Raw genomic sequence first — 14,327 nt, 5'->3', positions numbered from 1 at the left:
TCATTACAACATCTTTCTATCAAGTCCAAACACGGCTATTATGATACGATTTTCCATCATGAAGTTCCAGTTCATATCTCCATCATCAGATCAGTTCGACAGTACCATATTATCGTATTACAGAACTAGCATACAGCTACCAATTTTCGTGACGCCACGATCCTTGGAAGATAGTTATATTAGTTACCTTTGATCAGTTCGACCATGGGTCGACGTAATAAAAGCGTATGAAAAAAAAGTAACGCAGTGTAAGTTTTGGACTACTTGGGCCTACTTGACTGTATACCATTTGTGTGTCAATCAATATAGTCAGGAAAAATACTTACACTTTAATTTTTCCAGCGGTTCGTGGTGCAGCGGCGGGGCGTGGTGTAACGGCGCGTGTTGCGGCTCGTGGTGCAATGGCGCCATCAAGCTCGATATCGCGGAGCCGACAGAGGCCGCCACTGACTCGTGCAGATGGCCTCCGTGGAGGTCCAACTCTGATAGACAGAGGCCGTTCTCGCTTAGCGGCTCCATGCCGGCCGCTAGCGCTTCCTTGTACACGCGGAGGTGAATGGTGACGGTTACGATTGCTGGTGGGACGTCGCTGCGGCGACGGTCGAGCGTGAACTTCACGCGTGGGGCATTCTGCAACAATGGTGTTTAAAATCAAAGTATGCACTCAGAATCTAATGTCCGAGGTATAATGACCTTCACAGCAGTTATTCACATCAAATTCTAAATTATAATTAACTAGATGTTGCCCGGGGCTTCGCTCCCGTGGCAATTTTGAGATGAAATGTAGCCTATAGCAATCTTCGATAATGTACCTTTCTAATGGTGAAAGATTTATTGAAATCAATTCGGTAGTTTCGGAGATTACCCGCCTCAAACACACAAACTCACAAACGCTTACCTCTTTATAATAATAGTATAGATTAATTCTTGTGTAACTGTTACATATATGGTACTTCTCAAAAAGCTTCAAACTACTTGGATTTCCAGGCCAAATAAGATAAGAAGAAACGCCGAAAAGAACTCATTTAACTTAAACAGTGTTCTATGTAAGACAAGCAAGCCACAGGGTCAGGCTTGCTCACTTCCTGTAGCTATATAGTTAAGAACACTCACGATTAAATTCTCTTTCAAATTTAAAAACTTTGATCAAAATCGATTCAGCCGTTTGGCTGCTACGATGCCACGGATACAGATACACAAACACGTTAAACTTGTGACTTATTCTGTCATCGGGGGTTAAAAATGGATCCTATATGTATAAACAAAAATACACAACCGGTTGAAGTGAATACATTATAATTTTTAAATGATACAGAGAAATGTCTTCTTGCACTATACTGCAATATCCATGCAGAGATTAAAGGAAAATTAAAAAAAAAAAGTGCAGCCAAACTTTGTTACTAATAATAAATCAATTCCATGGTCATGATTTACAGCTATATACAGAACGTTGTTTGAGCGATAAAAAAAGGTAGCATCGTAAAAAATGCTGCGACGAGATATACTCCTTTACTGCTTTCATAATTCAAATAGACATGTCAGTGCAAACGCAGCGTTAAAAAAAAAACGGAGGAAGGCATAGATAATGATTTATCGGTTTAATTGCCTTTTTTACATACTGGCAGCCGACGGAATTGAATATGCAACAGAAAAAGAAAAAAAGAATATTGCGTCGAAACGCGAGTGTCCTCGCTTTCCCGACTTTCCAGTAGAATGGATGTGAATAGTCGACTCTGTTGTATGCCAAACTTTATAGTTTATATTCTGCTCTATGGATGTCGATCTATTATTAGATATTCTAACAAAAAAAATTTTTTTTTAAACGTTCATTTCAAACAAGATACACATACTGTTTCGTTTTTTTAAATCCATACCCATACTATTCTGGAAATATGGATACTAAGAGTGGGTTGCACTGCACCAGTCAACTTTGACGTTAACTTTAACCTGCGCAGAAAAACACAAAGTACACAGTTTTTTCTAAACGTCAACGACGCGCAGGTTAAAGTCAACGTTAACGTTGTCTGGTGCAACTCACCCTAATATAATACTAACTCCTAACTAATATTATAAATGCTAAAGTTTGTTTCTTTGTTACCTCCTCACCCTCTATCTACTCAACCAATCTTCTTGAAATTTTGCATACATGTAATTTGAAGTATGGAGAAGGACATAGAGTACCTATCATCCTGGAAAATTAACGCGAGCGAAACCGCGGGCAAAAGCTAGTGATTAAATCATTTCATTCAAAGAAACTTCAGGTTTTGTTAGCAATATTTTCTAACCTAAATTACTTACCGACTAACATTTAAAGGAACAAAGTGACTGGATAAATATAGATAAAACATTTGATAATATAATTTACCTACGCGCTACATACGTTTATTGCAGCAATAATTTTATACAATAATATAATTATTTTATGAGATTTATACACAAGTACAACAACTGCATTATGTTTTTAAAACATTTCAATCATTTGCTCATTTATGCAAAATAAATTGTATACTTTAGTAAACTGAAAATATGTATTTATGTCATAATGGATATGGCTAAAAGTCAAATGTATGATTTTAATCATCTGAAATAAACGTGATTTAATTTTTATTTATTCAGTCAAACAAACAAACTTACTTAAGTTTGTTTTTTTGATACTTCTTCACGAGAAGGACATAGGTATTGTACTTTTCATCCCGAAAAAAACAAACGCTCCCGTGGGAAATTCACGCGGGCGAAGCCGCGGACAAAAGCTAGGATAGTTCAACAAACGTCACGAAAAGTCAACAAGAGAAGCGACAAATTTTCGATTCGAAATGGGAAAAAAGGCTCAATTTGTTTAATCGCAAAACATCTCTACATCGAACGTCAACAAAACAATAACAGAAGTGAGTAATTGAGTGAATCCGGATGCCGCGATCGCTTGAGCCGCTCTCATCCGCTTAAACCGATGCAAAGCCTTTTTTAAGCCCAAAGATTTAAGTTGGCGAAAGTGGATCTCTATTAAAACGCCATCTCATTCTGATTTCGCTGCCGATTCGGATTTCATCATTTTATTTCTGCTATTTGATGCTCAATTATCTACAGATTTCTTCAGCGTTTTAATCGTGAGGCAGTAGTTTAGAATGTGTGTTACCAGGTATTAGTGGTCAATTGACCTTTAAGTAGGTAAAAATTGCATACCATCATCATCATATCGAGTGTGTTATTACACTGGTGTCAGATTTTATTCAAGTCGCCGAAAGGCATCTGATATGACTTATTGCATAAATGAATAATAACCCCTCCTTTTCGCCTCGCCGTAGTCGGGTAAAGTAGGTTGATCGTAGGTTTGGGCTCGGACGCTTAGCGGCGAAGGAAGTAACCGGGGAACAAACGCACTGAGAGAGAAAGATCTTACATTTTCGAGACGAGACGAGACGAGACGTCCTTGGAGAAAATGCTGCGGTGAAGTTTGTTGCGCCGCTTCTTCTTCACCTGCGCTTTGGAAGTCGGCAGTAGACTTAGTTTTAAGTAATTTTTTGACGTCAATAAGTAATGTACCTATATCATCCTAAATTGAATATAGAATTTTGAATTTGAATCTTGTTTTCTACTTACGAATACTCACAAAACAATACGAAAACCGAGATGTTTTACTATGAAACAATAGACTCCTTCCTAAATCTAATCTTATCTAAATATTACAACGAGAAGATACGCGTTACAAATATAAATAAGTAAGTAAGAAAGTACAGTAAAACAATATACCTTGTTGATTTCCTTCAGTACAAAACACAAGCTATACTCCAAAGTACGTACGTACCATACCACTCGAATTAAGAACACTATTGAATTAAGGGCATTGCAAAATGATATCTTATCGAATAGAAAACATAAAACATTAAAAGACACCGCTCAGAACAACACTGCACTCAAAAACGAAATCATATCGCCTATTACTCGTGTAAAACATGTGTTTTTGATGTCCGACACGACACATCAAATATTTGAAGCAATCTATTTGTATCACTATCTGCTGATAACAGATTTTATGATATTGTCAATGACTTGATATGGGTATGTAGTATTAAAACACGTATTTTGCCGTCAGAAGAAGAAAAAACGCACATGAGATTTGATTTTCATATTTAAACATATAATAAAATTGGGGCCTATATGTGTACATAGGACATATTAAAGAAATATTTGGTCTTGTGCGACTAATAAAAGCCAAAAAATATTGACCTACACAGCCAATCAGTGTTGCAGGTTTCCTCACGATGTTTTTCTTCACCGGCAACAAGTGATGGTCGATGAAAACTACTATACATAAGACAGATTGGTATACAAACTCATGTGGCACGAGTAGGATTCGAACCTGAGTCTTTAGATCACTGACAGACGGTCCAAGCGCAGCACTACCACTTTTATCAGTATGGTGTCCTATTGTGAGAATTGTTGTATGTTTTAACGTTAACACGGGTCCGAAAAGGGCCAAATGTAGCCTCAAATAGCGTGGTTATCACTTTATCAAGTTAACACGTTGATAAAATTATCATCGGGAGATAGGAAGTGTGTGGTGCCGAATCATGTGGCTCGTTCGATGCAAGGGCATCGCCGGTATTATACAATTAGTATTTTCGTGCCTGTTAGTAATAATATCGTTAGTAACATGAAATGATTGAATAGGTTCGTACAACGATATATAGTTTCACGAAACTCACCCTAAACACCTACCTATTCAGTTAAATACAATCCATTTTGACCTGGCCTTTAATTAGTGCGCCGCCGACAAAATAGCGTGTATTTCGTTTTTATAAGCAGGGCTTAGGTTCAAGCTGTGGTGGTATAATGATTAAGACGCCCGCCTGTGGATCGAAGGGTCCCAGGTTCGAATCCTGTTCGTGCCACTTGATTTTGTATACCAATCTGACTCATGTATAGAACTTTTCATATACCAACACTTGCTTCCGGTGAAGGAAAACATCGTGAGGAAACCTACACACTGGTTGATTATTATTAAATTGTGTGTGAAATGGAGAAGGCAAACCATGCCATTAATAATGCCAAGACAGTGTTGTGTGTGTTTCATTCCACTTAATGACCACGACCCTCAACCATGAGAAGTATATAGAATACAACTATGAAGAAGAAGCAGATAAAAGTTAACGTCAAAGTTGACTGGTGCGATCCACTCTTAGATATCTAATTGGCGTGTTTACTTCCTCATGCATTTCTCTTTGGAAATCCATGAGGAAGGAAACACGCCACGGTTGGCTGATTGGCAACAATAGTATTTCCAAAGAGGGTTTACGGCAGGTTCCCAGCCGAATCATAAAAATTGAGCTCCGTAGCGTCATAGCCCCGAATGCGATCAGGAACACCTATACATATAGGTATCTCTCTCTCATCTACGTATAGAGTCAGCAGTTATCTATCTACTTAAGTAGAAATTTACATATTATACATAATCTATACTATTATTATGAAGAGGTAAGCGTTTGTGAGTTTGTATGTTTGAGGCGGGTAATCTCCGAAACTACTGAAACTATTTATCATTAATTCATCATTATCCGAGATTACTATAGGCTAATATACGCCCTTGTTAATATGTCATACGAAGAACAGGAATTAATAACAGTTTTATCTTAAGTTACATTCATTTATTATGTTAATATTACAGTTTTAATGTAATTATAATTTGTTTTATTTATTTTAAATGTAATTATTATTTCTTATATTTACTTTTCCCATAATGTATGTAATTGATTGTTAATTTGTGATTATAGTAGCTTTTAACGCCTGAAACACAGGGTGATTTATTTACATCCTAGTTCAGGCACCTTGTTATTTTGTGATCCTTTTATTTATATGCTTATAGAAATAAGTAATAAATAATAATTAACAGAAGTTAATTATTATCCTGTAAGAATTGAATAAATAAAGAATAATGTATAAAGAAAGAAAAATGTATGTATAATATTTTGAGCGAGGCTCGGGGCAACGTCTGTCTAGTAAAATGATAAATGTAAAACTGTGTTTGTTTGTCGCTCTGTCACGTCAAAACGGAGTATTGGATTGAGGTGATGTCTGGTGTGGCGATAGTTGGTGAACGTGGAGAGTGACACAAGCTACATTTTGCCGTGAAACATCTAGCCTTGAAGAAAGTTTAGTACTTAAATTTCATTAAATAACCTTTAACAGAAACGCACTTTACAGTTTTTTACATTTTGCAAAATGACCCTTATTACTGCAGCATAAAGATGGACCGTTAAAAGAAGATAAGAGAGAGAGAAAGAGAGAGAGAGCTATTGCCACAATAATTTATATTAATAATAATTTATATTATATAGCAGCGGCTTCGCTCGGGTAAAAACATAATAAATTATACGTGTAAACCTTACTCAGGAATCATACTATCTATTAAAAAAACCCGCATCAAAATCCGTTGCGTAGTTTTAAAGATTTAAGCATACGTATGACTAGACAGTGCAAGCGAACTTGTTTTATAATATATAGTGATAACTCAATTATATATTTATATATAATTATATAATTATATAGTGATAAATTGAATTAAAATTGTATCAAAATATTATTGAAGCCAAAATGGAAAAATATTAAATAGATACAAAATTTTATTCCCATACTTTAACTGTGCCGGGACTATACTATTGTAAACATTGTGGAAAGCAAAATTTTGAAAATGATTTTTCAAAATTGTTCGCATTGATAGATAGCAAAGTAACTTGTGTATGAGATAAAATACATTGTGATATTTTTCAAATAGATAGACAGAGATAGAGATACATAAGAATGAGAAGCCACGATTATAATTGAATTTCAATTCAATAAGTATAAAATTTGTAGATGTTTGCTACGCCATGCTACGGGACCTCTACGGCTGCGTGGGTGTCGTAGACACTGCTACGGTCGGCGGACGTTCTACGATGACCACGAATGGTGTTATTCCCATAAACATTTGCCTTGGTATAAAGTTTAGATTAAGCCAGTTTTTAGCAAAATTTAAATTTATATTTAATTTTAGTCAAATAATTCATTTCACTTTCTATATTAGCTAGTTCTTTGAATAAATCTTTTTTAATGTTGACAAAACAACAAAAAAAAATTGTTTAATTTTTATTTATTTTAAATAGTAAAAAATTGGGTTTATTGTACCTATATTATTATTAGTTCCCGTGAGAATTTCGGGATTCTCGATAGCATTAACCTTCCTCAAATTTAAATTTATACAGCTATTCTAAATTTAAATTTTAAATTTCATTACTAATATTAATTTGTGTATACTGGCTAGTATTACAATTTAGAATTTAAATATTACAGCATTTTAAAAATATGCCGAAGATTAAGTAATATTCGGATAAATTTGTTCCTACAATATTCTAGTACAAGTTTTAAGTTAACTTCGTAATAAATAGTTTAAAGTTCATACGTTTAATTTAGTACTAATTAGTATCCTGTATACCTGTTTGAAGTCTAATGGTTATAAGTAATTTAGTTAAAATCGATAGCTTTCATTTTATTTCTTATCACCAATTCCATATCTATATCGGAACTGCGTCAATTTTCAAGATTTTATTACCATATACTAGTATCAAACGTAACACACTTTTATCATTATGTATATATTAGGGAAAATCTGAATTAGCATATTTTCTTTAAAATATGTTTAGAAACATCCCAACACTTGTATATGCTTCAACCAGCAACCTATGAAATAGATAAATATTTATCTAAATTTTTTTCACTACGTGATCATCTTGTTGAAGTAAATTTAAATAGATTTTGGTACGTAACGTTATATTGACATACCTACCCTTTTAGTGTTGCCAGATTAATCGTCTAATATATATAAATTAATTGGTGGTTACGTCTTAGTTAATGTTAACTTCGAAGCTTCTGCCTTGACATTTTTCATTTATGTTATAATTTATCATATAATATATAATATAATAATAATAGTTATTTATTTTAGGTAAAAACCCATACATTTGTACATTTACATATGTAAAATAAATACAATGAATTATCTAAATGAAATAAAGTAAAAATAAAGCCACAAGGCGTATTTTCAGTCTTACAATGATCATTTTTTGTTAGGTTCCCGATGTGCCTGTGCATGTAATACCTAAGTGTTACGGCGCAGACATATAAAAGCCATTATGTCTTACCTATATCTATCTAGAGAGACGTAATATGAGTTAATAAGCCTTAGAAGGTACCCACGTAATCAACGATAACTCCAATCTGTGTAGCCTTGTATTAGCCTCAACATTGACTTGCTTATACCTGCAGATATATATCTATTCATAGAAGATTTATGTTTTCGCACGCTTTATATTCTGTCTATTATCAGTCCTAAATGAGTTAATATTGTAATTATTTCGCCTAGTCTTTATGTAGTCCAACTGCTAATAATGTCTTGTAAATTAGATTATCAACTGCGTAATACATCAAATACCCAATACAATACGTAAATACAACTTCTAATACTTCTCATAGGAGGTACGCATTGACTTGCATACGTTTAAGTTGGAACTAGTCCTCATACAGCGCCAAGGTATATCGCAAATGGTGTGGACAACCACAGATACTCACAGCATAAAATTAATTAGGCAGACTGTAAGCTGTGTTTAGCCGGCGTTGTTGATTCCTCTGACCGGTGATTTTCACAGTATACGAGCACCAAATCCGCTGATATCCGTCATAATCTGGTGCAAGCCGCGGGATTACGTCCACTCGCCACCGGCCGTCACCCACTAACGTAAACACCAGAAAACAAACCGAATCCGAATCCAAAACCGATAAATCAAAGCGCACGATCGCGACGACGTCGCTTATCCGCTAAATCCTGTCGGGATCGCGTAAAAAATACTAGTATTAAAAACAGTCTTAAGTGGGCTTACGATCGCGGCGCGGTGCGGCCCGCGCTGGCTCTAATCTCGGCCACTTCCCGGAGCAATTTGAACCTAACTCCACCACTCTATACATCATCCGGCGGCCGCCCGCCCACCGCGCCTTAACGCCAACCTTACACACATATACCTATCCCCCTCGCACTCACCAACAGTCACATACGTTGTCCCCCTCGCGCTGAAATCTCGTCGTTGTAAAATTTCAGTGCGTGCGCGGAGCGGGGGATGCAGTCAGCTGGGCGAACTTGTGCGAATAAAATCGACTTTTTATCGGCTCGATGACGCTCCGTGACGTCACTGTTTACTTCAGCCTTGTGGACAGTTGGTCTTGGACGGACTCTTGTGACGTGATATTTACGATTACGCCCCATATTTATTGCTTATTGAAATAGTTATGTAAAAAGATTACATCGATGGTGAAGATAAATTTATTTACTTTAGGATATCAAAAAATCCATATATCTAGGCATTTCGGGGTTATAATTTTTTTTTTATTTAAATAACAACATTCTAAACGGTCCTCAATAGTATAACCATAAAATCTCCAACCCTTATACATACAGTGTCTATGAATGCCATCTTCAGTATTTTATTATTCGGAACAATTTAAACTGTGCAATATGTTTTCCTTACAGTACAAAATAATTGCAGTTTAAATCGCGCGCCGTGCAGCGAGTCACAGCAATAAATAAAACCCGGCGCTCGCAACGTAAACAGATCGGTCGTATTAACCGCCGGCGTACATAAAGAGCAGTATAAATATAAAGTTCTCGCCGAGCGCGAACTTAGCTAAACAACGCCATAATTGCCTTCATTACTTAAATTACTGAAATTATTTATTCAAAAAGCTGGCAACATTTAGTAGGAGGCCACGCCCTGCGGTGCGGGCCAATGGGTGACGAGGCGGGGCAATATTCAATATGGCGGCCGGGTTAAAGCGCGCGTTCCGCCGGCAACGCGTACTCGCACCGTTTTTTCACATGCTAGTGTTCAATTAATTTTAGTCTTAGGCTAATGAGTGTAATGCGTAAGGTCTCGTATTATGTATTGTGTTTCTTAAAATCAAGAAAGTCATTGTTAATTATGATGTCTGCCGACGGAAAAGTGCCGACGGAAAGTGCATATTATTGTCCTTGTAAGTAAAAATGTCTAGATCTAGGTTTCTTATAACAATTGGACTAAAATTTAGCACATTTATTTTAGTGATGTGTAAGATTATTTTGTTTGTACACTGTCACAAGTTTGCCATTAGATTTCATTAGATTATACAAAAATAAACTTTTGTTGATTATACAAAAATAAAGTTTGCCATTAGATTATACAAAAATAAACAAATGAACGTTACAAAATTAGTAAATTAGTCAATTTGTTTGTTTTTGTGTGAAGATTGTGTTAATTGTTGAATATAGTGAACTTCTATGTACTTGTTATAATGAATAAAATAATTAGTAGCATATAAAATAATGAAATAACTTTAATAATAACACATAATTTACCAAAACAACTGGTGCTCAACAATGAAACGAATTGTCATTTATCAAAAACAAATACAATAATACTTAGAATGACTCTACTTCTCTATTTATATCTCAAATACTTCTTAAAAATCGCAAGTTTAGAAAATTAATATATTTTTCATAGATTTCTTTATATAGAGACAAAGCTCACTGCACATATCTTGTCGGCTACATAAATTATATGCTTATCTAGGTAAGTAGTTTATGTTAATCTTATCCTATTATTAATTTTCTCTTTTTATTAATTAATTAAAAATTAACTCTAAAATTTTAACTCTATGTATTCTATTTGGTGAGAGTACAGTTTTGATTTGAATATACAATGAAAAAAAATTCATTTGAGTAATACCTATGTAACTCATAATGTGTAAATATATCTCATTTACATTTTCAATAATGTGAAAAAATATATGGTTTTATATACGCCGTTTCCTTATAATATAATGTTATACTTATTGAATTTTCACGACAATATCTATATAATAACGTAACGTTGTGATTTTCAATAAATACATCGGTTAATGTTAGTGCGAATCCAATTTAAGCTACTACATAAAACGCTGTACTCTAGTACATTATCATATATCAATAAATTGTTATACATTTGTCACTTGGTAAAGGGCAATGCTCCTGTGATGCCCCTGGTATTGCAGTTGTTCCTGGCAGAGGTGATCACTTACCATCAGGTGACCCGCTTGCTCGTTTGCCGCCATATTCCATAAAAAAACATGTAACGACTTAGTTTTATGACTAAGTATTAGAATTTAATGGACAATAATTCATACAAATAGGTAGTCAACAATTGTGAAATTTATATTATTTAAATAAGCATATTTTAAATAATTGTGACAAATTGTATCCACGAAATTTATTTAAAAAGCACCTCAGGTCCTTGCTGATTGATAAATATTATTATAATTTGAACGATTTTTTTAATGATAGATTTAGATAAAAAAATAGTTAATTTAGTTTCTTTTATTTATTCGATTTTGTTTTGTATGATGATAGCATGCTCTCCGTTTAAATTTGCAAACCCGTGGACGGTGAAACATGTAGGATTAAGTTTTTCTTTTAACACCACATTGTAAAAAAATGTAAACTCATGTTTTTGCAAATAAATATTTTTTGTCTTTATCTTTGAAATAAATAATTATAAATAAAATATTGTATTCTTTCTTGTGATATTGCCTCTATGATAATGTTTTATATGCCGAACGACCGCACAGCGAGGCAAACTAACATAGCCTTGCGTCGCCAAGCCTCTTTCTACTAATATTAAAAATGCGAAAGTTTGTGAGGATGTATGTGTGTATGTATATTTGTTTCTCTTTCACGCAAAATCGGTATACAATACAGGTTTTTAACGCATTCGCGTCGGCATGTCTGAGTTCACCGACAGTGTGGAGCTGACATTAGGCGTGTGAACCTATACTATTCTATATCCTGATCTCGTACAAGGCATCCAAGGGACACATAGCCTTGGTAGTTGATAGGTAACAATAACATTCCCAAAGAGGATTACCGTCAGGTTGGTGTACTGTGGCAATGTCAATTTTATGAACGATTGATTTAGGAAATAATTCGAAAAAATGACGGATCGTAATGACAGCGCATCCGCAGCGGTCGAAACGCTCTGAAAATCACCGCGAAAACGAGAGAGAGAGAGAGAGAGATTCTCACCAATCAAGTTTATGCTGTTAACAGAATAACAACCGCATAAATCAAGGAAACGAATTCGTAACTCAAAATATAATGATTTCCAAACTTTGATTGAAGATTAATTGAGCATCGCAGATGTCCTACCAAAAATAAGGCATTTATGGACAATGATGCTGGTATAATCGCAGGGCATCGCACCCTCGCTAGGGTGCCTCCGCTAGGGGTAGTGAGCCCTTTTGTAAAGGCTATTTCAATAGATATAGGTACATATGAAAGGGATGAGCGCCTACCCGAAACTTTGCATACATTTATCTATATGTTAGTTTTCCTATAGCTTAACTACGCATGGATATGAATTAAGCTTATATAACTTGTAAATCTTTGCGAATATTAGAAACGGACAGTGCAAGCAAACTCTGAGCTCGGCCGCTCTATGGCTGAGGAAGTAACAATCTAATTACCGTGACACTAAAATTATTCGTAGCTAGCGGTACTAGAACTTACACGTAGGTATATCAAGCGGCCAGTAAAGGGGAGTAGAATCGATACGACTCATTCATCTAGGCAGGACATAAATAGATTTTTTTACGAAAATGTTATTTTTGTAGCAAGCTTTTATTGTCGTCAAAGAGATCTTGTTGCATTCAATGCTTTATATCCGCGCACTAAACCATTGAGGGGTTCCCTCTTTGGGAGCCGATTCCTGGTGCAATCTCAGCTTATGATTTTCATAATAATGCATTGCCATGGAAACCAGAGCTACGTGGAAAATTTCAACTCTAAAAGAACAAGCGGAAGTAATTGAAATACAACATGCAAGATTCGATTATACACAAACATTTGGACAGGAGCATCTAAGTGAAAGTTTGTAGACAAGTTTCTTACAAATAAGTAATTTTTGCCATAAGTTTTTGTTATCGTCAGCGATAATTTGTTGCGTTCAACGAGTGACTAATAAATATCATGTAAGTGTGTAGGCGAAATATAATGAAAGCTTTTAAAAGGCAGATGTACTAATTAATCTACGGTAACTCATAAACCAATTTAATAACTTGGTTCCTTTCGATGGAGCATTTTCCATTCTATTTTTTTTTACCTGTCATAGATTGTACCTCCCTCCTATACGACACTACGCAATCTCAGTTTCACTATAACTACATAGTTATCTACAGAATACCGTCGCAAATTTGACGTTAATATATCCGGCAAACAGTAGCTAGATTACCTGAGATTAGATTTAAGATGATAATCCTGCCATCAGCGATGAACTTGACCGACACCGGACTATGCTGGCTTCAACGGAGGTGGTATTTAAACAATGCAGCCGTGGAATAGACATAATGTAACCTGGTTTGGGGCACATTGTTAAACATTGAGCATTACTTTTAATAGATTTTAAAACACTATTATTTTTTAATGTTTATAAATAAATAAATATAATACGACAAATCACACAGATTGAGCTAGCCCCAAAGTAAGTTCGAGACTTGTGTTATGGGATACTAACTCAACGATACTATATTTTATAACAAATACATATATAGACAAACATCCAAGACCCGGGGTAATCAGAAAAAGATCATTTTTCTATCATGACCCGACTGGGGATCGAACCCGGGACCTCTCTGTTTAGAGGCAAGCACTTTACCACTGCGCCATCGAGGTCGTCAAATTTCAATTATAAAATAAAGTCCTCTGCTGCGTCTTTCTATCTATCTGTATATCTGTTCGCGATAAACTCAAAAACTACTTCACGGATTTTCATGCGGTTTTCACCAATAGTTAGTTTGGTTTCTGAGGAAGTTTTAGGTGTATAATTTATTATGTTTTTTTACCCGAGTGAAGCCGGGACGAGCCGCTAGTTGTTAATATAACTTACATATAGGAAACTAATACAAAGTTACTACTTATTTCTATAGAAATTTCTCTTCTAGTAAGCCGCGAATGAAGAATTTAAAAAGAAAGGACCTTTAACCGAAAAATGCCTTAAACGATCCATTGCATATATTACAGACTAGGTACTAAATATTATGTTGCATCAAGATTGCATCGCAATAAGTTATTAACTACTGAAACAGCCTCTCTCACTCCTGCGTATCGAATCTCATTTATAAAATCCAGCCAACACTTTTTGCAAAAATCAAAATCAAAATCAAATCATATATTCAGAAATTAGGCCTTCACAGGCACTTTTTCACGTCATATTCTAAATTAAATGATGTTTACCAAAGCTACA

At 35.0% G+C, this 14,327-nt stretch overlaps 1 protein-coding gene across 3 annotated transcripts in view; it reads right to left on the bottom strand.

The window, feature by feature from the left end:
- Ptx1 overlaps positions 1-8,974 on the bottom strand; it is a 51,116-nt gene extending 42,142 nt beyond the window's left edge. For 2 of the 3 annotated variants that reach the window (XM_053756957.1, XM_053756959.1), the window contains exons 1-2: positions 8,599-8,974; positions 327-630 (exon numbers count right to left, since the gene is read on the bottom strand). In XM_053756957.1, the coding sequence (XP_053612932.1) occupies positions 327-519 (193 nt within the window). In that variant the 5' untranslated portion in view covers positions 520-630; positions 8,599-8,974. Of the gene's footprint in view, positions 1-326; positions 631-3,747; positions 3,932-8,598 lie in introns of those variants that run through there. The other variant, XM_053756958.1, reaches the window with a different exon arrangement.
- Between the last annotated feature and the right edge of the window lie 5,353 nt (positions 8,975-14,327).

The sequence above is a fragment of the Plodia interpunctella genome, chromosome 16, assembly GCF_027563975.2.
Source record: "Plodia interpunctella isolate USDA-ARS_2022_Savannah chromosome 16, ilPloInte3.2, whole genome shotgun sequence".
Classification (NCBI taxonomy): Eukaryota; Metazoa; Arthropoda; class Insecta; order Lepidoptera; family Pyralidae; genus Plodia; species Plodia interpunctella.
Note: the sequence above shows the minus strand (reverse complement) of the source record. Positions and strands in the feature narration are given on the sequence as shown.